Raw genomic sequence first — 25,777 nt, forward strand, 5'->3', positions numbered from 1 at the left:
GCAAGGTTGTACACGGCTCTCTAGAACTGTCAGCCTTGTCACATACGGGCATGAGGCGAAAAGGCTCTGGAAAAATAGTCCTTTTGTTTAAAATAGAAACATAGAAGGAAGCCAAATTAACACACAAATTACTGAATATCCTGTTATTGGGGAGGGGGGGCAGGGGGGGAGCCCCTTCATTTCTAAAATGAAGAGAGTAATTGCTGGTACCAAAATTCATGTTTCCTTTTGGGTGAAATTCTCCAGCCAAGCTTGGCGTTAACCAAGTCGGCAATTTCACTTCATCATTACTTCACAAAAGACTTCCAAAATCACTGCGACAGACAGGCAAAATAAAAATGTTAAATACATCCTGGCTGGGAGGGGACTGAAGCCTCCACACTCAATCAAAGGTTTACAATAATAGGATTCATAAAAAAAAAAAAAAAAAAAAAGAAAAAAAAAGAAAGACAGATGGGATTAGAAAATGTTGCAGTGAAGACTCTGGAATGAGATGAGATCACAGCACCAGCCTGTCTTTTGTGGACCTGCACAATGATCCCCGAGCCAGACTGGATTAGGAAACCTCGCGACTAGGGGTTCAGAGAGAGGCTTCCGGTTCCCGGCACTTTGGGGGAAAGAAGGCTGAAACGATGCATCAGATTTACAGCTGCAGTGATGAAAATATAGAAGTTTTCACCACCGTGATCCCTTCCAAGGGTGAGTAAAATTGCCCTTGACTGTTTCCTTAGCGGCACCTTATGCCGGAGGGTAAGGACAATCACGTGCCGTTTTACTAAGGTTTTCCTCGGATCTCTCAGAGGGTTTGATGGGCTCTCTGTTTTGATGGTATTGTTGTTGTTGTTTAAAATAAGGTACATGGATAAACATTAATCACTGAGAAACAATTGATCAAGGGGGTGGGGTGGGAATGAGGGCAGTTAAATACTCCCAGTTTCACTTAATTGAACACTGGCAACCCAATACGCCACCGAATGAAAGTAACAGCAAGCCATTGTTTTAGGAAAGAGATGAAAACAAAATTCCCAGGGCAGCCAGAGAGATTCTTTCATGTTCTCCAATGAGCAAGTGGATTTTGAAATGAGAACCAGCTGGCTCAAAAGTATGATTCCGAGCTATGCTGTGAAATGTGAGGGGAAATACTCCCAGCAGTGGCCTAAAGTCTAATAAAGTGGTCAAATAGTACCCTGACCCAGGGCTGGCCTCTAACACAGATCCCAGGGCCATGCTCCCAAACTTCACCTCGAGCTAGCACTGCCAAAAAGTGTGACTCTGTAAGCCCTTGTGCTCCATGGTGAATGGTGTCAAGTCCCAGGATGGGCTTTGTGTTCGAACTCAGAGGACAGCAGGTGTCTGGTTACTGGACAGTTCCCCCGTCCATCCCCTCCAAAGCTCAGCCCTCTCTCCTGCTCCCTCTGTCCCTCCCTGCAGCCCCTGCCTTGCTGGGAGAGCCTGGGACTCTGGCTTAGCCCTGGTTTCATTGTCAGACTTGAATGAAGGGGGCTGGATGTTTGCTGGTGTTGTGACCCCCTGTTCAAACAATTCCTTTCTTCTTCCCGTGTCAGCCACTGACAGGGCCACTGCTCAGGGGGGGAAGGGAGAGACTCAGCCTGGTCACAAAGAGACAGCCAGCAGAACATAAATAAAGCTTTTGACATCTATTGCCACATACAGAGAGAGAAAAAAGAGCTAGGAGTCTGCCCACGTGCAGGAGTTGGAACTCTAGAGACTCTGAAAAGTACCTGAAAGGCAAAGCCTACCCTCTGACCCGGCAGTTGCACTGCTGGATACTTTTATCATGGACGTTCACAGTGGCATTGATTCTAGGAGAGCAAAACTGAAAATAAATGTCCTTGAGGAGGAGAGGGGTAAAATGTGGTATCATCATACTATGGAATATTCCACAGTTGTCAACAGGGATGAACTAGATCTATGTGTATACACAGATCTCAAAAGCATAATGTTGAGTGAAAAAAAAAAGCAGGCTGAAAAATTTTATATGTATGATAACAGTTACTACATCTGGAAATAAAAAACAACACTATACATTATTTATGGATATATATCCAGAGAAAGTATGAAAACATAGGCTGGAAAGATGCAGATAAAATTAGTGATCTTATTAGCCCTGGGGAGGGACAGAAGCAGAATTGGGGGAGAGTAGAAAGGGAATCTAAACTTGCCTAATTTTTTTATTTCTTTTACACGAAAAAACAAATTGGAAACAAATATGAAAATGTTAAAATGCCAATTTTCTGTACTTTTTTCCCATTTAACAATTTTTAAAGGGAGAAAAAAGAGCCCAACGGTCCTTTTTAATTAAAAACTTATTCAACAATTCAAGAGCAATGTCACACTTCACCTGAATAAAATAATTTAAAATAAGGCCTCTGATCCCATTTGCTTAGCATAGTGGTCAAGAGACAACTGCCACTTCCGCACTGTGTGACCCTGGTCAGGCTACTTCACCTCTCTGGGTCTGAGTTTCCACTTTTGTAAAAGGGAGAGCTAGAATTTATCTCCCAGGGTTATTATGGAGGGAAAACTGAAATACAGATAAAATATATAATGCATCTAAAACAGCATGTAGTAAGCACCATTAAATATATCACTTACAAAATGATTTCTATTTTCATTCCATATTTAGAGCAATGAATATTCAGTCAAAGATAAATGTTTAATCCTATATTCCTTTCTTGCCATTTTCATTCATGACCATCTCCTGGTGATAAACCAAATATTCATTAGTATTCATGGACATGTCACTGCTCAGGAAGTTCTCTAGAAAAGGAGTATTTGCAGTTTTACATTGAACCATAAATGGAAGAAGTTCACCTCTTTTATTTGTTTTTTATTTTTTGCCTCATCTTGCCTTCTCCAAAGCTATCAAGCAGAGGGCTTTCAGTGAGAGAAGACTGTGCTAGGTCTTCTTAAGTCACTGCTTATAGGAGAGATTGGTAACTCTTCATTATGTCCCCACATTCTTTAACAGCAGAAATAGAAGTTGGCTTAATTTTATCTAACAAGTGTTACAGTCCTCCCTGGTATGCCCTTTTCCAAATGCTATCGTTTAGCATGACTAAAATGACCAAAACCGTTTCTGAGCACAGCTTCAGCAGCATGGGCAGTGTGGCCAGTGGTTAAAAGTATAGGGCCTTGTTCCACAATCAGCTGTGCGGCCCCTAACCTTCAATATCCACACCAATAAAACGTAGTTAATAAAGAATACCTAGCTCACAGAGTTGCTAGAAGAGTGAATGAGATAAGGCAAATTAGCCATCAGCTGGTAAAGCTCAATGTGAGCTATTATTACATTTATGTTATTGTATTATATCCTCCTGTCCAGCACACACATACATACATATATTGGGTTCAGCTTAAAGGCATGGGATCAAGTCTATGACTGAGAATAAGTGTGGATTTTTACTTTCTGGAGAGAAAGAACCTTACTTGAAGGGAAAGATTTCATAGACAAAATTCACAGTAAATACCAAAGATAAAAGCTGTGGTTTTACCAAGAAGTTATACCAGAAGTTATTTCCTGAGCAACACACTAAAGTGGGTTTAATTCTAGGGTGAATAATACCACAGCATTCAAAATAATTCTTCTGAGGATAAACAGCAATGGGGAGGCATTCGTGAGGGGAGTCAGGGGACAGTAGGAAGAAATGGAGAAAACTCCAGAAAGAGAAATCCTGAAGGAATGCTAACTTAGAAGTTATCACCTATTCTTTCCACCTGCCTTCAGTTTGCAGAGATAGAAGAAAGAAAATCGTAATAACCACTAATTCCTGAGAACTTTCTCTTTGCCGGGCACTGGACCAAGGGCATTATAAAAATTAGTTTATTTAATACCTGTCACAGCCCTCTGAGATGGTTGCTATTAATTACCCTGTCTTACAGATGAGGAGAGTAAGGTGTGGAAAGGATGGGTAATTTGCCCAAGTCACGTAATTGGCAAAGGGTCCTGTTCCAATTCATCCTCATGTGAAAGGAATCGGGAACCCTGGCTATAAACCAGCACACCGTACTCCAGGTTTCATGGCTGTAGGTGCTCTGCAGAAAATACCACCAGCCAGCACTCCTCTGATCACTTATCTGATAGGTGACAAGAAGTCATCTCAGTTCTAGGCAGGGCAGTGACATGGAAGATTTCAGTTCCAAGTATATCATTTTAGCAGCAATATGGAAAACAGATGTCTGAGTATCTCCATTTCAACAAAGTACACACCTTTTCCCACCAACTAACATGTTTTAATGGTTGATTTTTTAAGCTTTTTACTGTAGTGATAAAACATACATAATATAATATTTACCATTTAGCCATTTGTAAGTATACAGTTCTGTGGCACAAAGTACATTCACATTGTTGTGCAGCCATCACCACTATCCATTTCCAGAACTCTTCATCATCCCTGTACCTGTTAAATAACAACCCACATTCCTTTCTTCCCCAACCCCTTCGTAACCTCTATTCTACTTTCTGTCTCTGAATTTAACTACTCTAGGTATCTCACATAAATGGACTCATACAATATTTGTCCTTTTGTGTCTGGCTTATTTCACTTAGCTTAATGTTTTTAAGGTTCATCCATGTTACAATATGTATCAGAATTTTACTTCTTTTTAAGGCTGAATAATACTCCATTGTATGTATATACCACATTCTGTTTACCCATTCATCTGTTACTGGACATTTGGGCTGTTTCCACCTTTTGGCTATTGTGAGTAATGCTGCTATGAATTTTAGTAACACCTAAAATTGTAATCACACCCCATTCTCCCCACTTGCCCCTCCCCACTCTAGGTGCAAACCCTCTCTGAGGCTACATCAGCCTCACCAGTGTTCTCTAAAACTATCCCTTTCTCTCTCTTTGCAGTGTCCAGTCCAGCCAGAAGAAGAGTCAAAAGTTCTCAACACCTCTTGACCAAGAATGTAAGGACAACTTCAGTTTTGATCCCTTTTGTTGGTTTTCAGTTCAAAAGCAGCATATAGCTTCTTCATTCCCTCTGCCCTGCTCTCAATAACCATGAAGTTTTTCTCTATCGCATGCTGCTGTTCTGTATTTCCTGTCCTCCACTTCACCAAAATGATTGACAAATGTCAACTAGGCAGCAAACAGCCCCGTATTGGACTCCACCACCCCAATTCTGCCATTTTCCCCAGACACATAGAGTAAATCTTACTCTCTTAAAAAATTGTTGTTCTTATTTAAAGAGAGTCCAAGATGTGAGTATAGCATCCCTGACCTAAGTGTTCTTCTATTGTTGGCAATCGGCTATGTTCCATTTTTTCACTATTATAAATAGCACTGCAATTAATTTGTAGTAAATATTATTCTTTTGGATTAATTCCTTGGTGAATTAACAAGTAAAAGGATAAGAATAGTTTCATTTATCCATCCATCCATCCCATATTTGCATTCCTACTATGTGTAAGAGACACTGCTAGATGTGGAGAATAGTGATTTTTTTAAAAAATGATTTCTGCTTTCAGTTTTGTCACATATTACCAGGAATTCTGAATGGCTGCCAGGCTTCCAGCAATGCTTTTCCATTTACCTCCAACCTCACTAACATCAACTTTCATTTTTTTTGTATTATCTTTTGCTATTCTAATAAGCATATACATTACCTTAAAATTAGTTTACATGTCATTAAAGCCAAATGGTGCTGTAAATTTCTCATTTTACTTACAGATTTCTTTATACAAAAATTGTCAATACATCTTTGTACTTTCATTGAAAAGGTTGAACTGCTGATTGTTTCCCCTCAGTTATGCTGGAGTTTCTATTTCTATCACAATTTTTCATAGAACACCATTTTGATCTTCTAAGTATCTCAATTTTTTAAAGCCTCTTCTCCATTAAAAAGAATTTTGGGAGGGGCACCTGGGTGGCTCAGTTGGTTGAGTGTCCGACTTCGGTTCAGGTTATGATCTCACAGTTTGTGAGTTTGAGCCCCACATCGGGCTCACTGCTGTCAGTGCAGAGTCTGCTTCATATCCTCTGACCCCCTCTCTTTCTGCCACTGCTCATGCTTTCTCTCTCAAAAATGAACATTAAAAAAAAAAAAAAGAATTTTTTTTAAGTGTCCTGGGAATGAGATGGGGTTTTAGTTATTGTTTTATAAACATTACTTTTTTAATTCCCAAAGTAATATGTGCCCATTATAAAATTTCAAATAATATGAACATATAAAGTATAATATCAGAAAATTCTAAAAAGCTGTAGAACAGAACAGTTAGGTATACAGACTTTGAGTCAAATTGCCTGGGCTTAAATTCCAGTCCTATCCATTTCTAGCTAGGTAACCTTGAGCAAGTTGCCCACCATACTGGACTCAATTTGAATGCTAAAGAGCATTCAAATGGGAATAATAGGAGCACACATCTCAAGAACCATTGGAAGGAGCAAATGACTTAATACATGTAAAGTGCTTAGCCCAGAACCTGTGACACATTAAGCATTCAATTAATATTGGCACTTTCTTTTTAAACTTTTTTTTTAATGTTTATTTATTTATTTAGAGAGAGAAAGGGCATGAGTGGGGAAGGGGCAGAGAGAGAGAGAGAGGGAGGGAGAGAATTCCAAGCAGTCTCGATGCTGCGAGCACAGAGCCCAACTCAGGGCTTGATCTCAAGAACCTCAAGATCATGACCTGAGCCGAAATCAAGTGTCAGACATTTAACTGACTAAGCTACCCAAGGACCCCAGAGTTGGCACTTTTTAAGTGAAAATTTCCCATATACTAGCATATCATTATTGTGCTTCATTGCTCAATAACATACTGTTGTGCAATTTGCTTTTTTCACTAAACAATAAATCTTTAATATCTTTACATGCCAATTAATACATATAGATTTACCTCTTCCTTATGAAGACTGCATACCATACCATTATATGAATGTACTATATAATTTTCTACCCAAATCAAATCTGAAGTCTTCTAGATTATTTAACCAAATTACCAACAAATGGTAATTTTTCTCTCTACTAAAACAATGCCACAAGCAATATCTTTGAACGTATCTTTCATGCTCTTATGCAAATATTTTTCAGGATAAATTCATAGATATGAAAACGCTGGGTCATCACATCAACACATTGTACTCCTTAAACTTACATAATGTTATATATCAATTATATCCAATTTTAAATAAGAAAATGCTAAAAGGATATGAACATTGAAGAAAATGTATAGTCATTGCCAAATTCTTAGCAACTGTTTTCAAGTACTCTTACCAGAATACCCAAGTCAATACTGTATGTCACAATGTTTTTAATCTTTGACAATCTGATAGGTGAAAATATCTTGTTTTAATTTGCATTTCTTTAATTATTAATATCATTCTTCATATTTTCAGGTATTTGAATATTTTTTCTCTATAGATTCCTAATTCATGTCTTCTGCCCATTTTTCTGTTGTATGTCTTTCTAAAATGACTTTTAAGAATATTTTATATATTAAGAAAGAAAAGCACTTTTAAAATTTTTTAGTTTTTTTTAATTTTATATTTGAGAGAGAGAGACAGAGAGACAAAGCCCAAGTGGGGAAGGGGCAGAGAGGGAGACACAGAATCTGAAGCAGGCTCCTGGCTCTGAGCTGTCAGCACAGAGCCTGATGCAGGGCTCAAACTCACAAACCACGAGATCATAACCTGAGCCAAAGTCTGATGCTTAACCAACTGAGCCACCCAGGTTCTCCAAAAAGGGCTTTTAATGGATGGAAAATTTCTTTGTGGTAGGGCAAGAGATTCTTACCTTTTTCCTGGTCCTTGAAAACTTGAGCCCACAGTCTCAAAGAAAAATGCTCCTGACTTTCAAGGAGTAGTGAATGTTACCAAAAATGGAAAGGGAAATCGTTGTCTGCAGGTAATTTAGAATTTAAGAAAAGTTTCACAACACACTTTTCGCTCAAGGGGCATCTGGATTTGAAGGAGACACAAATCATTCAAGAATCAGAGCAGATCTCTTGGGAATTGGGAATCTTTGGTTCTCAACCAAGTTCTTGCTTTGAATTTCTAACCTTAAACAATGTCCCTGTCTGAATCTCTCCTAATACCAATACCTACTGGCTTTATAATGATAGAACAGTATTTGCAAAAGCTTTTAAAATGGAAACTAAATCATTATGCTTTCCAATAGTTAAGATTTAGAACCTAAATAAAGGAGACAACTCTTAGTAGTGATGATGAAGCCACACAGGCCTAAGATACACAAAAGAACCAAAACATGGGGCCCAGTCTCCTGGAATATCCAATTGACTTCAACCGGGCACTGTAGAACCAGGCTCTCAGGTTTCTTGGGAGTGGAAATTTTTGAGAAAGACTGTTATGTTTATGGTTTACGACTTTCCCTCTCCAAAATATTTTTACTCAGAGAAAAAAATGACTCAATTATACGAATACATATTAAAATTTGCTTTCGATTAAAAAAATAAAATCAGAAGCTAGGGTCTTGCTTTCAACTATGCAATCTTCTGGGTGAGACAACTTAATAAGACCCTCTGGCCTTTGATCTCTTCTCTAAATTTCTCACTTCCCCTAACAGTCTGACTCATCCTTTGCTTGCAAAACTTAGCCTAGCTGTACAGAACATTCAAATTAGAAAAGACAAGAAAGGTTTTAGTCTACCTAAGATGAGGAAAGTGAGTCTTAAAGAAAGAACTGTTGGATTTTTTGTTTCTTCATCCAACTGGCTCTTGGCTTCCCTTTGAGTTCCCAAGAAAAACAGTATTTTGCAACTGCTCAAACCTACCAATGTCTATGACTTTCTTTGTCCTGAAATTCTTATTTGTATCTATTCCCACTCCTTGGGCTACCATGTGGAGTCAGGTTCCTTCCTTTACAAATATCTCTCCTCTCTAAGCCATCCTTAGTGCCACAGCATCACTAAGGTATGGTCAGTTAGGCCTCCCAGTACAATGGAGCCACTGCCACTGATTGCCAGCCCCAAGATAATGAGCAGCATAAGTACCACCACCAGGAAAGATGGAGAAACAAAATGTGTAAATGTCACATTCTTCCCAGATTTCAACCTTGCCGGGGAGAAATTGGTCTAGAAATCTACTGATTTTTCAAAATGCACTGAGCAATCAATTGTACTTGAAATTTCTTATCTGGATGTAGGCATTTCTACAGGTTTTACAAAAAGCACTCACTTAGAAGTCATGAAATCATGGCTCTCATCCTTGGCTCTGCCCCTTATAGCTCTGTGACTTTGAAGACACATGACCTCTCTTGGCCTCAGCCTCCCTATGTATAAAATTAGGGAGTTGGCTAGAACATTGCTATGGATCCCATCAGCCCTAAATCATGATGATTCTCCATCACTTAGGTCTCACTATCTTTCCCATGCCCCACCAGCCCCCTAGACTTCAAACAGAAGTGTGAATCAAGGATGTCAGTAGATGGAATCCTGAGGCTTCGGTATTAGCCCATGCCTTCTGTTCTTCCAATCTCTGACCCAAGACCAGCAGGGGAGCATCAGCATACTGCACTAGTACATTCCCCTACTTTCAGAAGGCAGTTTGCTAACTAGGAAAGGAAAATCCAACATTTAACCTGGTCTCCCCCTTCCCTCTCCTCATTCCCCGGTCTTACCCCTGTACTCAGGGTGCTAAAGAGCCTGCTCTCAGATCATTTTTTTCTAAGACCAGCAGCAATAGCAAGTTCAAACTGTGCCCTACAGACCAGAAAATAACCCAGGCTTTCAGAAGGCCACAGCCATTGGCATCCTTTGGGGACTGTAGAAGATACCCGGAAGAGGCACTTGGCCCTAAGTCATGGCCTGGGAAGTAACCAGCCTCATCCCCATCCCCAGGAAACCTCCTGCATCCAGCAGAGGGCTGAGCAGCTAATGCCTCTATCCTTCCCAGTTCTCTTCTTCCACCCCACAGTGCAGAGAAGGGACTGCGGAGGTGGTTTCTTGTTCCTGAAAGGGAACATTTGCTTCCCTTTCAGAGGAGGAAATGTTGGGTTTCCCCCATGGACTCCTCAGGCTCTCATTACCTGCCTTACTTTCTCCTTGTACAAAGTAGATCTGAAAACATACCAGTTTTCACTCCTCCTCACTTAGAAGAATGCTGACAGAATGAAAATAAAACCAGAAACACCACGGACAGCTGAGAGCCCTGTGTCAGTAATGAGGTTCAGGTCTCTCCTGTTCAACCTGGAGGTTCATGTTCCAGAGGAAGGCCTTTAGGCCAAAGATTACGTGTCCGGGGGAATGGAGCTCTGAACAACCATTAATCCAGAAAATTCCAGTATTCTGGGGCAACGTCATGGCTAAGTACAGTGCCAAGGGTAAGGAAGGTAAGGGGAGAGCAGAGGGGACTGTTAGTGCAGGGTGGTCAGTGCTGGACACCCACTGCTGTGCTTCATAGTCCCCAGTGAGCTGGTGCAAGGTGGACCCGTGCTGCCCCAGCTCAATGGAAACACCACCTTCTAATCATACTGCGATTTATAAATGTATCAAATCAACACATTGTATACCTTAGGTACAATGGGAGGAAAAAGGAATAAATATTTTAAATTATTGGGGGGGGGGGGTGCGGGGAGAGGGAGGGACCACCTTCTGCAGTGCCGAGAGGAGAAAAAGGACTAATCCTACATGCTCCTCAATTACCAGCTTTCTCCAAAGGCACAGAATGAATGAGTCTGGGCCCTAAAATGGGTTTGAGAAGAGTTAATTTCCTAATCCAGATAAGACCAAATTTGGGATATATTAATTTTCTAAGCAAAGGACTATTTGTGGTAAACTGAAGCAAAGAGTGACAGCGTCTCCCATTTTACTCTTTGGGAGATATGAACTGCTCTCTGATTCTGTAGATAAATATGTGGCACAAAGAGACAGCGCAAGCCATGCTAATAGAATCTCTACAAATGACAGGCATTTACCATGCCCCAATACAGCAAGGACACACAAGAATATCGATCTCTTTTTCACATAACCACAAAGTGTCAAAAGTCAGGTGTGAACTCCAGTCTGCATGACCCCAAATGGAGTTCCCTTCTTCATCACTGACAATCTGAGAGGAGAAAACAAACAAAAAAAACAAAACAAAACAAAGAACTTTGTTTTCAGTTGCATTTAATTATTATTCAACACCTTTTCATGTTTAGCATTTGTATTGCTATGGTCAATTGCCAGTTCATGTTTTTTGCCCCATTTTTCTGTTGTTTTCTTCCTCTTTATTGATTTGTAAGAGTTCTACATACATGGAATAATTCCTCCTCATATGTAACAAATGTTGTATTGAGCCATATTCAATTCTAGTGTTTGTTGTTTTGTTTTGAACATGTATCTTTATCTGTCTGGTATTTACTTTAGTATGAGAAGTGTGAACACAGATTCATTTCCTCCAGTGACCTGACATTTATTCTAACACTATTTATTAAAAATCCAATTTTTCTCCACTAAATTGAATTATAACCCTATTAAATATTTACAAATTTAGTCTTATTTGCTTCAGCATCCTCCAAAAGCAGCACAGTTGTTCTGTATGGACAACTGAGGGGGATCTATCACAGGTCAGACTACGGGGCTGAGGTGGGTCCACTTAATTCACAGATGCCCCCAGTGCCCAGGATCTGGCACAGAACATGCCCTCACAGGATATCTGCTGAAGGAGCAAGAGAATGAGTGTATGCTAACCTCAGAGAAGCCATGGTGTACTACTGGAGATAACTAACCAGCTTCAAAGAAGTGAAGAAATTCAGAATGAATGACCCCAATGTCCTAGATATGTATAATACTATGAAGGGTATGAGCCAAGAACTGCTAAGGTTCCCTTCATCACTCCTGGTAATTAAGATAAAATACAGTATTGTCTCAACTTTTTACATTTAAATTATTCCAGTGATTTAAGTATGTTTGTTATAACTTTTAAGGCCCATTTTGGTGGGTCCTGATGAAAGGGGTGTTTCTTTTTAATGTACTTCCCAAGATAACTATTCAGCAGGTGATCATTACTGAAAACACCTTAGCTCCTAGCATTCTGTCTGGCTTTCTGGAGTTTCCACTTAGTGAAGCACACACAGTGGAACTTCATCTCCCAGCTCCACCTGACACAGGCCTTCTGCAAGGAGGGGAAACGCGAGCACGGGGGCTGTGCCTGCTCCGTCTTGCCAGCAGCTTCTTTCTTTTTAAAACTTCAGAATCAGTTGGGCTCCGAGTCCTCTCCCTAGCTCTTCCCTCTGCTAGAGCATTCAGAAAACTGTCCTCTGTGTGAACAAGGGTGTCTGCCTAGCTCAAAGACTGGAAGACCCTCATTTCCAGAACTGTTCTCATTTCAAATAGCCTGTTCTGTTACCAAACCAGGTGATGGCTCAGGCTCCTGACTCTGTGAAGGGCTGCTGGTGAGGAACCCCCAGAACCTTCATTTTCCTACACCATGGCACCATTTGGCATGCTGAAATTGAATAAAACAGTTGACTGTTGGAGGCCAGTTTACCCAAGTTCTCTCACTGCTGGTAGCATTCGCTGGAGTAAGGAAGACTCCAGTAATTCACTGTTGGCACAAAGTGCATCTGAAGATCGGAGGAGAGGAACAAGCTGACTGTCCTTCCTCCTCCCGGCAGGTGGTGATCGAGTCAGACCTCTACACTCCCAGGCCCCTGGAGCTGCTGCCACATCGCAGCGACCGCCGCGACGGCGAGGGCCGCAGGTCGGGCAGGCTCCACGGTGCTCGGCAGCAGGGACCCCACCTTGCCAAGGCCCCAGCCAGACCCGGTATGTGCGTCCTGGATCGAGTCCCTGGAATCTCCCTGGGGGGCAACGACGCGCTTAGACCAGCAGCCACAGTGTCTGTGGCCTGGCTTGCATTTTGTCCAATAACCTCACGATTCTCCCTGGCGTCCTCCATCACGCCAGGTGAGCGCAGCACCTGTGGCGTGGGGCGTGCGCTTCCCCCACTCCCCCCCCCCCCCCCCCCAGCCGCCGCTGGGGCTGGCGCGTTACGTTCCTGCTCTGAATGCACCCGCTCTCGGGCCCCACCTACAGCTGCAACACAAAACACCTTCTACCTGAAAAACACTCCTGGCTGTGTGTAATGAGCAAATGCTCTCTTTCATCTACCATCTTGCTCCACAGGAAGTCCTGCTGGATTCAAGAGGAGATGAAAATCATTATGTTTTAGGGACAGAAAACCAGTGTAGACATGACTCATGAAGAAACAGAAGCTTACATTATTTTACAGGCTGTGTGTGTAAATTATACAGTCCTTCATAAACTGCCATCTTAAGATCTCAGAATTGTAAATGTGAATGACTTAGGGCTATTTCAACAATCTCTAAAAAGAATTTAGGGACAAATTTGTTTTGGAAACTGGAAACACTGTAAGTCTTAACCTTAAGCACTATTTTGAAAAATGGCTTCCACCCCAAGCAGTTAAACAGGATTCTGCATCTAGCCCACTGAAGTCTGTGATGGTATTTCACCTTCAATCGCTGGTTTAAGTTATTTATGTTATGTCCACAGCCTAAACTAATTCATAATTTAACTCCAAAAATACACAATAGAAAGTCTGGGATGTCCTTCTCAAGGCTTTTCAGTGTCAGCAATTTTATATAAGAACTGAAATAATACATCATGGAATATGTATCTTTATCCATCCATCTACTCTCTCTGTAGATGCTGGACTGGATCTCTAAGATTTCTTTGATCACTAACACCCTGATCCTGTTTTTATTATCCTACATATAATAACACATAAATCAAGCCATATTCTCTAGCTAAGTGATTACATATACACATATGTAGAGTGAAAGCATTAGGAAAACCACAATCTGCCTTGCAAATTAAGAGGAGATAAATTTTTCTCTGTGTCTATATATAGGAGGGTGGGTGGGTGCATGTGTGTGTAGAAAGAGAAAAAGAGAATATCTTCGCTACAAAATCATAAAATGAATTTACAGCCATGTTTCTCGAATTTTAATGTGCAAAAGAATCACCTGGGAATCTTGTTTTCATGCAGATTTCAATTCAGTAGGACTTAGCAGGGCCCCAGATTTCTAAGAAGCTTCCCCATGATGTTGATGATGTTGGTCTGAAGACAATATATTGATTAGCAAGGATTTAGAGATGGTCTAATGGGTGGTTCTTGAAGTGGGGTCTCCAGAGCAGCAGAATCACCTGGGAACTTGCTGTAAATGCATATTTTAGATCCCACCTAAGACTTACTGAATCATATTCTGGTTTACAACCCAATAATCTCTGATTTAATAAGCCTCCCAAGTGATTCTAAAGCACACTGAAGGTAGAGAACCACTGATCTGCAAGCACCCCATGCCCATTTACAGAAAAGGAAACTGAAACCATAGAAACTGTTTGACTCAAAGTCACACTGCTTATTAGCAATAGAACTGAGAGTAAATCTTAGGTCTTCTAATTTCCTAGCTAATGCCTCTATACCCCCCTCATTTCCACCCCTAGAGAACAATGTCTTCCCAACTGTCTAGTTTTAGGGGCCACTTTCCTTCCTTTTTAAGTAGCCTGTGGAAGCTTAACTGCCCAAGTCAGTCTTTTATTCTGAAAGAAAACAGTAAGTAATGAAATGGAGAGAATCTGCCCAACATGTGACAGTCAGCTCATGCAGGGAATGTGCTAGTCAGGTTTAAAAAAAAAAAAAAAAAAAGATCGAGCTGGGCATAGATTCAATTCCTCCAGCTCCCCCAATCTGATAGACTCCAGAGGGGGTTGGGGGAGACAGCAGGTTTCTGAGTCAAAGCCAGACCCAGTGCTTTCCACGGGAAAGGCTTGGTATTGGCCTTGGGCAATGAGTCTCCCATCCTCCCATCAAAAGGATTTGTGTCTCCAGGAATCTCAGATCTGGGGGCATGCTTCTTTTCTGAGCTACAGAAGGTTCCTGGATGACATAGACTTCTCACATGGGAGAAAGATTCTCTGAGGATCTCGGAAATTGCAGGAACTCTGAAGGAAGACGCCTTCACCATGAGGTCCTGAGCAGGTGAACCTCAAGTGCCTGGAATAGGGACACCCACCTCCTGGGCCCAAGAGAATTGGCTGTCTCTGGAATGTCTCTATCAGGATGTCCTCAGGCACCTGAGAATCAACTTGTTTAAATGGAATGCATCCTCCTCCTTCAAACCGCTCTTCCTTCCTCAAGTAGGATGTTTTCCTTAACATCCCCTTTGTCCTCCCCATCCCTACTCCACCCCCTATGCCACATACTAAATACTGACAATGTCAATTCCTAGATGTCTCATCTCTCCCTCTTGGTACCTACCTCAGGTTACCTGGACTCAGACCCCTTCACCTCTGGTGCCTAGCACCCCACCCTGGCCCTCAGCCACCAGTCCCTCTCCCTATACAAGGCTACCAAAGGGGTCCTTCTAAAGCAGAAAAATCTGCCTCTGCCATCCTTCTGCTTCAGTGTCCTTCCTATCCCCACTGCCCTGCAGACCATGCCCAAGGCCCCCCAGAACCCCTCCTCTGCTGACCTCTCCAGGGCCACCTCCTGTGACACTCCTGTCCCTGCCTGTCCATACAAGCAGCAACCCTGAGCTGTGGGGTGATTCTGTGACTACTTCCTTATATTCAGTTTCCTGGTCCTTCCCTGACCCTGGATTGCCCTCCCTGTCTCTACCTGGCAAACACCTCCCAGAGTCCCTCAGTCAAGCTTCCCCAGCCCTGCAAGACCCCCAAAGCAGTCTGCCATTCCCTAGATCATCCTCACCCGGCTTCCTCTAATTGTTATGTATCTCCAAAGCCTCCATTTCCTCATCTAGAAAGTGGGGACTATTATGATATCTACCTGACAGGGTTATATGGTAAGGATTAAATGAGACAATGTTTATGTGTTTTACACTCCGCACAGTGCCTGACACAGTAAATACTCAAAAATATGAGCTGCTGTTATGCCAGAGCACTGTACGTTATGATGTAATCTTGGGAGTCTTGTAACTTCATTTTATTGGCATTGAAATGTTTTCTTCCTTGGGTTGGGGAGTGTTTTATCTCTATCCGCTATAGTGTGAAGAATGGGGCTTGTTCTGGAATGTCTGCCCAAGGAGAGAATTATATTGAAAGGCAACTTTCCCCCACCTGTTATTGGCTATCTCAGCTCAACAACTTGATTCTCAGAAGCTGCAGACGTCAGGGTAGAGATTATTCAGAAGTAGGTTGGGCCTCGGGAATAAAGGCCTAGGAAGAAGGTTCTCATGTGTCTTCCATAGCCAATGGCTCAGAACTCTGATAAACTCCAACCCTTCCACATTCTGAAGCAGTGCTTCCCAACACAGGCAGGACGCCACTGCTCATTTCCACAGAGGGGTGTCCAGGATCAGCAGGCTGAATAGATCCCAGCTGTAAAGACTTAACCCCTGATAACCTCTTGTGATGTTGCACCCTAGGAGGGAAGGACAAGCTAAGGACACATTCTCTGAGTACCTACTGCACACACAGTATCAAATGCTTCCACACACGTGATCTCATTAGACCTTAGTTTCAGCACCCCCTGGAAGAGTACCAGGGGTGCAGATTACCCACTCAACAGTTGCCCCACTGCCTGACCCTACTGCCTGATTTTGCTGCTTGGTACGAAGGTCTTTAGAAATTCCCAGCTTGTGATCAGTTAGCTAATGAGATCATCGACACAGAACTAGGGGGGGAAGTAGAACACAGAGTTCCACTGACTAATGCCTCCTCTGTTCATCCTTGCAGTGGGGATTTCAGAACCCAAATCATCAAATCTGTGTGGGAATCGAGCATATGGAAAATCTTTGGTAAGTAAAATAAGCCTGGTTAGTTCTATCTGGTGTGCTTCAAACTTCTTGCCCTGCCCTTGGTTCCAGGCCTGAAGATGGTCAGAAGAGCTTCCCTGAGGGTTCTTTGCTCCCCAAGTCTATCATCTTATAGCACACCACTGGATGTTGCTCTCTTTCTTGCCAGAAATTCAGCTTTTAGGCAAACAGAAGATATCACCTAGTGGACATCTCAAACATGGTGGGGAAAGGTGTGGTTTCTATGGTAGGCACATGCCAGGTGGAAATGCCTGACAGATTCCCAGGGGCAGCTGCAGGGGTAATGAGATGTAAGGGTCTTGAACATTGTGAAAATACAAAACACCAGCCATCTTAGGTCAGAACAACTCTGGAAGACATCTGCTCCATGTGAGGTTTTCTGGAAGCAGACTCAGATGTGGGGTATGGGGTATGAGATGTACATTAGGGGTCAATATGTGTGATAGGAGAAGGGAAGTAGGATTGAGCAGAGTCAACTGCTAAACCACCATGCACACCTGATACCTGCTGGCAGGAGCTCCAGGGCAAGTGTTACCCATCCAGATTGTCCTGAGTTGGGCCCAACTGGCCAACCCTTTGTTTCCTCCTTGCTTTGTCATGGTATGTGGGCTGCCCCCATGGAGTGTGGGTTGGGGTCAGCAGGGAGGGCATCCCCTGGGGTGAGAGGCCCTCTGCATCCTAGGCTCACCCAAAGGAGCTGAGAGCCATTTGCTGCCTGCCCCCTAGCAGCTGGGCAGCTTATCTTTCCCTGAAGGGAGATCAGGTGGTGCGTGTCCAGATCTAGCACAGAAGACATCTACATTGTCTTCTGGGCATGAATGTGGGTACTCTGCGTTAGCACAGCAGGAGTGGAATTCGGCTAGAGGTGAGGTCAGCTCAGGCATCCTGGGCTGTGTGAGCATCAGCTCTCCAGATTGATAGATCATTCCATGTGAGGACCAGAAAAGATCCTGGAGATTGTGTGGGCCAGCCCCCTCGTCCTTAAGGAACAAAGTGGGCAGTGAGCACTTCATTCCCAGTCTGAGGAGAAAAATCTAATCTAAATACCTCACTTAGGTCATCCCTGTACTAGGAAAACCCTACAAAGGGTAGGGATGGGACAAGCTGTTTCATCAGGAGCCCCCTGCCCCCACCTAGTACTTAGGAGAAACTGAAGATGGCTGAGCTACCGCCACAGAATGCAGACTGTCAGGCTGCAACAGTTCTAACAGCTGCCCACAGCTCAGCCCAGAAAAGACTAAGGTTAAGGGGTAGGGGATGGCTCACAGTCTTGGATTACCTGCCCCCAGACTCTGGGCTGCAGTCAGACAGTACCCTTGGCAGAGAGGTAACTGCATTTGAGAGGCCAGAATGAGTTGAGACGGGATAGGGTAGTAATGGGGACACAGTTTCAAAGGAGGAGGGCAATACTAATGCAGAGAACAAGGAGGCAGGGCAGCATGACTGACCCTTTCCTCTGAGCCTGAGACAGTGCTGCTGGGGTCATGCAGCTCTTAGGAGGCCCCTTATCCCAGGGTGGGTGAAAGAGTGATTCAGAGCTTGCACAGCTAAATCTGATTCAATGCTGCCATGCACTGGAGGAGGACTAAGGACAGTAGAAGAGGAGGGATGTATGTATATATGTTCCCAGGGCTGGGCTGTTGGCCTGATGGGGAGGAGAGCTCCTGAGAGGCCACAAGGTGGCACAGTAACTCTGCCCACACATTTGGCCAGCTCAGGAGAGAAAGGGACTGTGAAATCATGATGTCCTTGACCTGGAATTTCCCAGCAATTCCAGGAATGTGGTGACCCTGAGCTTTCAATGGGGCTGGGGTGAAGGAACAAAGCATAGTGTATACCCATTGACTGAGCAAACTCTGGAGTTAGCCCTGGTTAGGCCCTCAGTTACTTTTCAATTCAATCCATGTTTCTTGAGCACTCACCACCTTCTTTAGGAGGGCTGCAGTGGGCCACCAAAGGGATTAAGTCCCAGACCCTGACACACACCATGCCACGTTTCTGGGGATCAGGAGACTAGACAAGCACATGACACAAGAAGAGAACGGTAGAAAGATAGAATTGGTTAAAAAAAAAAAAAAAAACAACAACAACAAAAAACAAAGACAGAATTGGTGAAATGCCAAAACATGTCACATAAGTACTCAGAGCTGCGAGGACACGGGACACAAGGGCAGAGAGAAACCATCTTGGGCCACCAGCCTGAGAAAAGACTTCCTGGAAAAAGTGGCCTTGAAGGACAGGCAGAGATGAGGCTCAATCCAGAGAGCAAGGAAAAGCTAAGGGAAGATGCAGAGCTGTGCATGAGCATGAGGACAGACAGGACCAGCCCTTCTGGGACCAGAACCAGATCTGTCACGGTACCCACAGGCATCCCAGAAGCTGGAGCCACATAGATGAGGTGGAGCCCAGTTTTGAGGAGCCTGGAAGTGTGGGCTGCAGAGCTGGCCTAGGTCTGGCCTGCAGCGGGGAGGCCCTGCAAATCCAGCGGGGCTGGGATAAGTGGTGGGTCTGGTTGGAAGCAAGGAGGTCCCGGGTGACAGGATCTGAAGGCTGCAGCAGAGGAAATGGAGAGAATGGCACTGATGTAGGCAGTCTTTCAAAGCAAGAATCTGCAGGATTTGACAACAAAGTAGACACAGGCAACGGGAACATGAGGGGGGACAGGTTCTCAGGTAAGAACTCTCTCAAGTTCTCTGGGTCAGTGGTTCTCAAAGTGGGGTTCTGGGACTAGGAGCACCTAGGAACCTGCTACAAATGCAGATTCTCAGGCCCATATCAGACCTGCTGAATCAGAAACTGGGGTAGGCCCAGCACTGTGTTAACAAGCCCCACAGAGGAGACTTGATGCTTGGCAAAGTGTGAGGACCATTGTCCTAGGTGGTGGATCAATTTAGTCAACTGGCTCCAGTCAGTGCCAGAGTTGGGACCATGGCCACAGCCTCACATTCCCTTCCCCTTCCACACAACCCAGATTCCTCCGGTGGCCCGGATCTCCGTGAAAGCCCCGGCCGCGCTAGAGGCGACAGCCACGGGCTCAGAGAACGGAGCTGTTCTGACAAGAGGGTAAGTGCTGTCTCCCCGCCTGCTGCCTGCAGGGCTCCCCACACAGTCCTGGTCCTGCCACAGAACAGTAACAGGTGGCCTGGTTTACAGAGTCTCAAGATGCTAAAACAAAATCCATGCCAGCTTTAAATTACCTTTTAATGAGGGCGATAATCCTGGGTCTCTGCAGTGTCTTCTCAACTGTTTCCCTAGGATTAAGCTGAAGTGTTTTTGATGGTTTCCACTTCATTAACACCACTCTGTAGACTTAGGGAAGTGTCATTTGGGAGGGTTTTTTGGTTAATTAGATAAATGTAATTACAGGTCATATTCAGAGCCTGCTGGTAGGCACACTGGTCTCAGAAATGCTTCATAAATAAGGTTAAGGGCTCCTGCCCAAAGGTAAAGAGGTACGTAAGAAAAGTTTCTAATCAAGTTTATAACCCCCACGATTTAACTGATCCAGAACCAGCAGCTAGAATAGCAGGAGGGGATAATCCCCCCACCGGGAACTCCCTCACTGCCTTCAGTGTTGCATTAAGATGGCAAGCATGTATGCAAAACTCAAGTCAACATGTACATTTATGCCCCTGCCACTATCCTCCATACTGCACATAGCGGAAAAGTGAGTTAGGGAGTGATGAATGGGGTCTACTCCTTGAGGGAAAAAATTAAAAGTCTGGCTCTGTGAAATGACTGTCCTCCCTACCCACCCCTGGCTTTTCTCTTTAGATCCAGACATCTCAAGAAGATGACTGAAGAGTATCCAACCCTTCCCCAGGGGGCAGAAGCCTCCTTACCGCTGACAGGAAGTGCTTCCTGCGGTGTCCCTAGCATCCTCCGGAAAATGTGGACAAGGCACAAGAAGAAGTCTGAATATGTGGGAGCTACTAACAGCGCCTTTGAGGCTGACTAAAGGTGACCCTCCCTAGGTGCCCTGCGTTGGCCAAAGTTCACCGTACAAGGGAAGAAAACTTCCAGATGGGAACTGAGCCACATTCACCTCTGCTAGTAGCTGGTCCAAACACATCACCGCCCCTTACTAACCGATAGCCCCGGCTTAGGATACAGGCAAGGAACTTCCCTCGAAGGCAAAAGAAAAGTGTGCCTTCTTAGAATCGATAAAGCCATTGGTCTGAAAGTGGCTTTGGGAGGTCATGGAGTTTATATACCTATCTTTAAGCAAACCACACCACAATCAAACTTTCTCAACCCATTTTAAAGACCTCCAAGGAAGGAAGCAGGCAATTCCTCCGTCTTCCTTGTGAGTTGTTCTAATGTGTGTGATTCCTGGTATAAATATAAGAGCTTGATGTTTGAGGCACTTGTGAACACAGTGGTTCTTACTATTCCTCTTATCACATTTATTTCATCTTGACAAAGTACAATTTTTAATGACAAAGCACTATATATTTACTTCTACTTCTAATATCCATTTGACAGTATTGTCAAGATTGGTATTGATCATTTGGCATGATTGCATGAATTCTCTATTCTTTTACATGCAGTTTTTCTATAGAAAAACAGGATTAAAAATTAAATGTTGAATGCTAATGTTTTCTGAAGTGGCATAGTTTAGTGAAATTAATAATACCTTGCATTGGTATAATGATTTTAACTTTTAAAAGTGCTTTCCCATCCAATATCTCTTATCTTCACAAAATCCCTGTTAAAGAAAGCACAATTATTCCCAATCTACAGATGGGGAAGCCAAGGCCTTATGAAGTTATGTGACTGGATATAGTTAGTGGTATTAGATACTAGGTCCTTAAGTCCACCAGACTCCTTGCTTTGCTTACTCTAGTAACTGAGGAAGGTTTTGAGGGACAGAAGTATGTCTCTGGGGGCAATGTTTGAAAGGAGAATTTTGATAAAGTTGGAAAAAGTGACTTAAATGAAACACATTATGTAGTAGGTTGAACTAGAAGAAATTGCCGTTTCTCTAGGTCAAAAACAATTGATCATTTATTTCATATGGTTCAACCTAATATATAATATTGTGCTTTCCCTCTCTTAATGGAAATGTTGTCATCAATCCCATCTTTAATATCAATAGACTTACAATGATAATGTGATAATGACAGCTCTCATTTGTTAAATGCCTACCATGCACGAGACGTGACACTGAGCACTTTACATACATCCTCCCTATCTTTCTAACAACTCTAAGTTAGATGGCCTTATCTATCTACTGGATGACAGTTTAAAGCAGTTACATGATTAGTCTGAAGGTGCCTGACCCATATGGGTATCAGGCATCAGTGCCTGTGCTTGTATCCCTTTACACAGAATAGTTCAGAACACAGAGAAGGATCATGGTTAGCAAACAATTTTCGTCTCAAATGCTAAACACAGATGATGGGCAGAGGCTGCCTAGAGTGCTGTGTGGGGAGGAGTCTGAGATGAAGGAGTGTGGTGGTCCATTAGAAATGCCTGCCTGTGGAGGGCATTAGTTGCACATGTCCTGAATATCTGTCATCTGTAGCGTCAACTCTACCCCCAAAAGGCTTGTTTTCTAATTCAGAAGCTTCAATTAATCCAACCCATTTAACAAAATCAGACACTCCATGATGAAATTTAAGTCCAAGACTGGGCTGGAAATTGTCAGGTCTTGGTACAATGAAGAATTTGGCTGCGTTACCAGTCTCAGACTCAACGGTTATTCATAGGCTACTGCTCTGTGGCCACATGTTGCCTTCTGCTGAGTTACCTGTTTCCATGTCTCCAGGTCAACTGTAAGGAGACATGGAAGAATAAAAGGCCTGGGCTTCTGGGCTTTCACCTTGCTGATCCCTGCCCTTCAGCCATTGTTTTAGACTCTCAGCACCCAATCCTCACGTTGGAACATGACTTGAATATTTGGGCATTGAGTTCTCTTTCAGTGAGGGCCTAGTCTCAATGGACTAATAGTCTTGCACAGTATAGATAATGGGGGGGGGAGGGGTGGTGATTTATGCTGGACCTATCAGAGTATCTATTCTACTATTTATTTTAACTTATTTAATTTATAGCTGATGTTCTCCATTTGTATGTGGCACCTGGAGATTTCTGTAGGATCTAACTTATAAGGAACTAACTTATTTTTAATTTAAATATTTCATGATTAAGTGTTTGCCTGGCATAAAACATCCTAACTGACCAGTTCAAATAAAAATAAAGTATGCTTTGTTTGTGACCTCAATAAACCACCACAAGAGTATGAGGCTCCCTCACAGACTGAGAAGCTTTCACCAAGGGAAAGAATTATGAATCTGGACCTCACTGCTCCTTTACCTAAATGAAAAGGATTGTGAGAAAGAATCCAGAGTGTTCTTTCCATCCTAAGGCAGTGTCTGGTTTTGATATTACAGGCCCTGCCCAACAGTCAACACTAGGGCCATTTCTGACAGGGCTTGGCCTGGCATGACCCATCCTCTCTGGGCTCACCCTCCTCCCTGATCTTGAGCCCTCAGTCCCACCACAAAGTCCAGGGGGGCCAGTGGCCATCCCAGCCTGCTGGTCTCTCTCTCCCCTGAGGCGAGGGAAGAAGAGCCTTTCTCCTCTGTGCCCACCTCACGTTCAGCCTCGCTGGAGACTGCCCCGTGACTCACGTTGCAGCCACTTGCAGGACGCTGGGGCCAGCTGCAGACTGCTGTCCAGGATGACGGAGCCCGGAGCCTTCCTGTGCCAGAGGCAACAGGGTTTCCAGGACATTTAGGGTAATAAAATCGCCTCTGTTAGGACCAAGTCCAGTCAAATATTTCAGTTCTTACTTGTGTGCTCTCTGGAAGTCCCCCCACCCCTCCCAACACTTGGGTTGCCTTCAGAGCAGGCAGATGGGCAGTGGGCAGGCAGAGCAGCAGCAGCCAGAGCCCAATTTTAAAAGGAATCATGTGATGTGTTGTCTCTGACTCTAAATTGGCAGAGACCTAGGGACAAGCAAGGAAAAACACACGAAGATAACTCGCCTAAGGATTCTAATTCTTAGGAATTGCATGTAGTTTTTAATATAAGAAATGTCAGCCTCTGTTGAGAGGCTGGTGGTGAATGCATTGCCAAAGTGCAGAGGAAGAAAAACTTCATTTTGCAGACAGGCCACGTGCCTAGAAACAAAGTTTTTTATTTTGGGGGTTTTTTGGTCACTTTGGACCTGACACAAGACTCACACCTATTAATATCCTTTGTTGGGAGGGAGCATGTAGTTTGGGGAAAGGCCATGTGCTATCAAGGGAGTGGCAGCAGAAGAAACCTCACATGGGACTTGTTCACTGACAGGACCCGTGTCAACCTGGTTCCTAGCCCCTAGTCAGGATCTGTGGGAAAACCAAGTAGATAGACTCATAGCATTTCACATCATAAGTCCTTCCCACACTCCTGGTGCTCCTAGAGACCTCATGAATCTCGAGTCCTGGGCAGAGCCACTGGAGCACAGGTTGTCATGAGGCTAAACTCTCCTCCCAGGGGGGCAAGCAGCCAGGCCTTTACCTGATACCCTAAGAAGCATATGTGCTTTTCCAGGAAGAATGGGGAGGGGAGGAGGAATCTGGACCCCATCTAGCACCTGAAATAGCAGGGCTGGGGGGTGGTACCTAGAATTCTGGGCAAGTGCTGATCAGCATTTCAGACTCCATCCACAGAGGAGCAAATTGAGTTTCCTAATCTTTGACAACCTAGGCCCCAGCAATTCTTCAAAGAGAGGCCCTACTCCAACATGAACCAGGTTTTTGCTCGCATCACAATCCACAGAGCTCAGGATTCTATGCAGCTTAGCAATTGCAGGGAGTGGGGGAGGGGGTGGGGGTGGGCATCAGGAGTTAATCAGCAGCCCCTGATGAACAAGACACAGCTATTTCTAAAATCAAATGCCACAGCTAATGCTCCAAATGTGATCACATTCTCTGGGTGACAATCTTCCCATATAGGGCAAGAAGCAAAGCCAACAATGTCTCCCATGTCTGCCCACCTCCACCCCCCTTCATCTTCCCAGCCAGCATCAAAACACACACACACACACACACACACACACACACACACACACACACCTTGTCTTTCTGTTGTTTCCCCACAATCTGCTCCTTGACATCTGGGGTTAGAGCCCGTGTGGTGCCCTCTGCCAGCCCAGGGCTCCCATCTCCTCTGTCTCACAAAGAGCCTCCCATCTTGGATACCCCATGCTCTAAACTTACCCAACTGCCAGAAACTCACCAGCTGTGAGAGCTTGAGAAGCTGTTGAACCTCATGGATATCGTTTCCTCAGTCTTTGAAAAGAAAATGTAGTATCTTCCTCCAAATATCCTAGAAAAGACTAAACAAGACAATTGGCACTAATATACAATGGTGCCCCAAGTATGGTGGTACAAGTGTGGAAATATCAGAGCGCTTCCCCACTAGCTGGCAACGGTCAATGCCCAGAGCTCCCCAAGGCGCCACACTTGCCCTGGTTGCCCAGCCCCCTCCTGGGATTCTTGCAGACCTTCCCCATGGATCAGCAGCTGAGGTGGTGCCTGGTGCTACGGAGGGGGTGACAGAGGCTTCAACACCCACTCCGTGCTCTAGCCGCCGTTTGTTCTCGCTAGTTGTCTGCTCAGGCTATGCCAGTCGCTAAAAATTTATACTTTCTCTTGGAGACTAATAACCTTAAAAATAAAACTTCCGGTTCTTTAACCAGCAAAAAATGCGTTTATTAAGGAATAGCAGAGAACTACAAACTGGGACACGGAAGCTATGCGAACCCCACAAGCAAGTTTAGGGAACAAAGGAAAGGAACGCTCTTTTATGGAAGGCGGCTGCTATAAACAGCAAGCCCATTGGAGTAAACTGGGAGTTTGAAGTATAGTGGCTTCTCATTGGCTGAGTTATCACTGTCCCTCATTGGCTGGGCTGTTACCAAGGGGAGAAGAAAGCTTTCCTTCCTCCTGCTGTTGTAGTGAAGTGGTATCCACAAGCAAAATCCACCTTTTCCTATTGAATTTGCAATTGAAGAGAAGTGGA

At 43.9% G+C, this 25,777-nt stretch overlaps 2 protein-coding genes across 3 annotated transcripts in view; one reads left to right on the plus strand and one right to left on the minus strand.

Moving 5' to 3' along the window:
- CRH (corticotropin releasing hormone) overlaps positions 1–25,513 on the minus strand; it is a 317,204-nt gene extending 291,691 nt beyond the window's left edge. For both annotated transcript variants that reach the window (XM_042923203.1, XM_042923202.1), the window contains exons 1-2: positions 25,260–25,513; positions 24,992–25,091 (exon numbers count right to left, since the gene is read on the minus strand). The gene's annotated coding sequence lies outside the window, so the exon portion shown is untranslated. The remainder of the gene's footprint in view (positions 1–24,991; positions 25,092–25,259) is intronic.
- Positions 633–21,087, plus strand: VXN (vexin). The gene is made up of 6 exons (XM_042923208.1): positions 633–699; positions 4,881–4,936; positions 12,584–12,734; positions 16,686–16,747; positions 19,737–19,828; positions 20,540–21,087. The coding sequence occupies exons 1-6, from the start codon at positions 633–635 to the stop codon at positions 20,721–20,723; spliced, it is 612 nt and encodes a 203-aa protein (XP_042779142.1). The 3' UTR covers positions 20,724–21,087.
- Positions 25,514–25,777: the final 264 nt, after the last annotated feature.

The sequence above is a fragment of the Panthera leo genome, chromosome F2 (assembly GCF_018350215.1).
Source record: "Panthera leo isolate Ple1 chromosome F2, P.leo_Ple1_pat1.1, whole genome shotgun sequence".
Lineage (NCBI taxonomy): Eukaryota > Metazoa > Chordata > Mammalia > Carnivora > Felidae > Panthera > Panthera leo.

What these genes read in the sequence shown, in the direction of transcription:
- VXN (XM_042923208.1), top strand. Translation starts at nt 633, where the DNA reads ATGCATCAGATTTACAGCTGCAGTGATGAAAATATAGAAGTTTTCACC. An exon ending in CAAGGCCCCAGCCAGACCCG is followed by an intron (nt 12,735 to 16,685) that starts GTATGTGCGTCC and finishes TCATCCTTGCAG; the next exon opens with TGGGGATTTCAGAACCCAAA. An exon ending in GAGCATATGGAAAATCTTTG is followed by an intron (nt 16,748 to 19,736) that starts GTAAGTAAAATA and finishes CACACAACCCAG; the next exon opens with ATTCCTCCGGTGGCCCGGAT.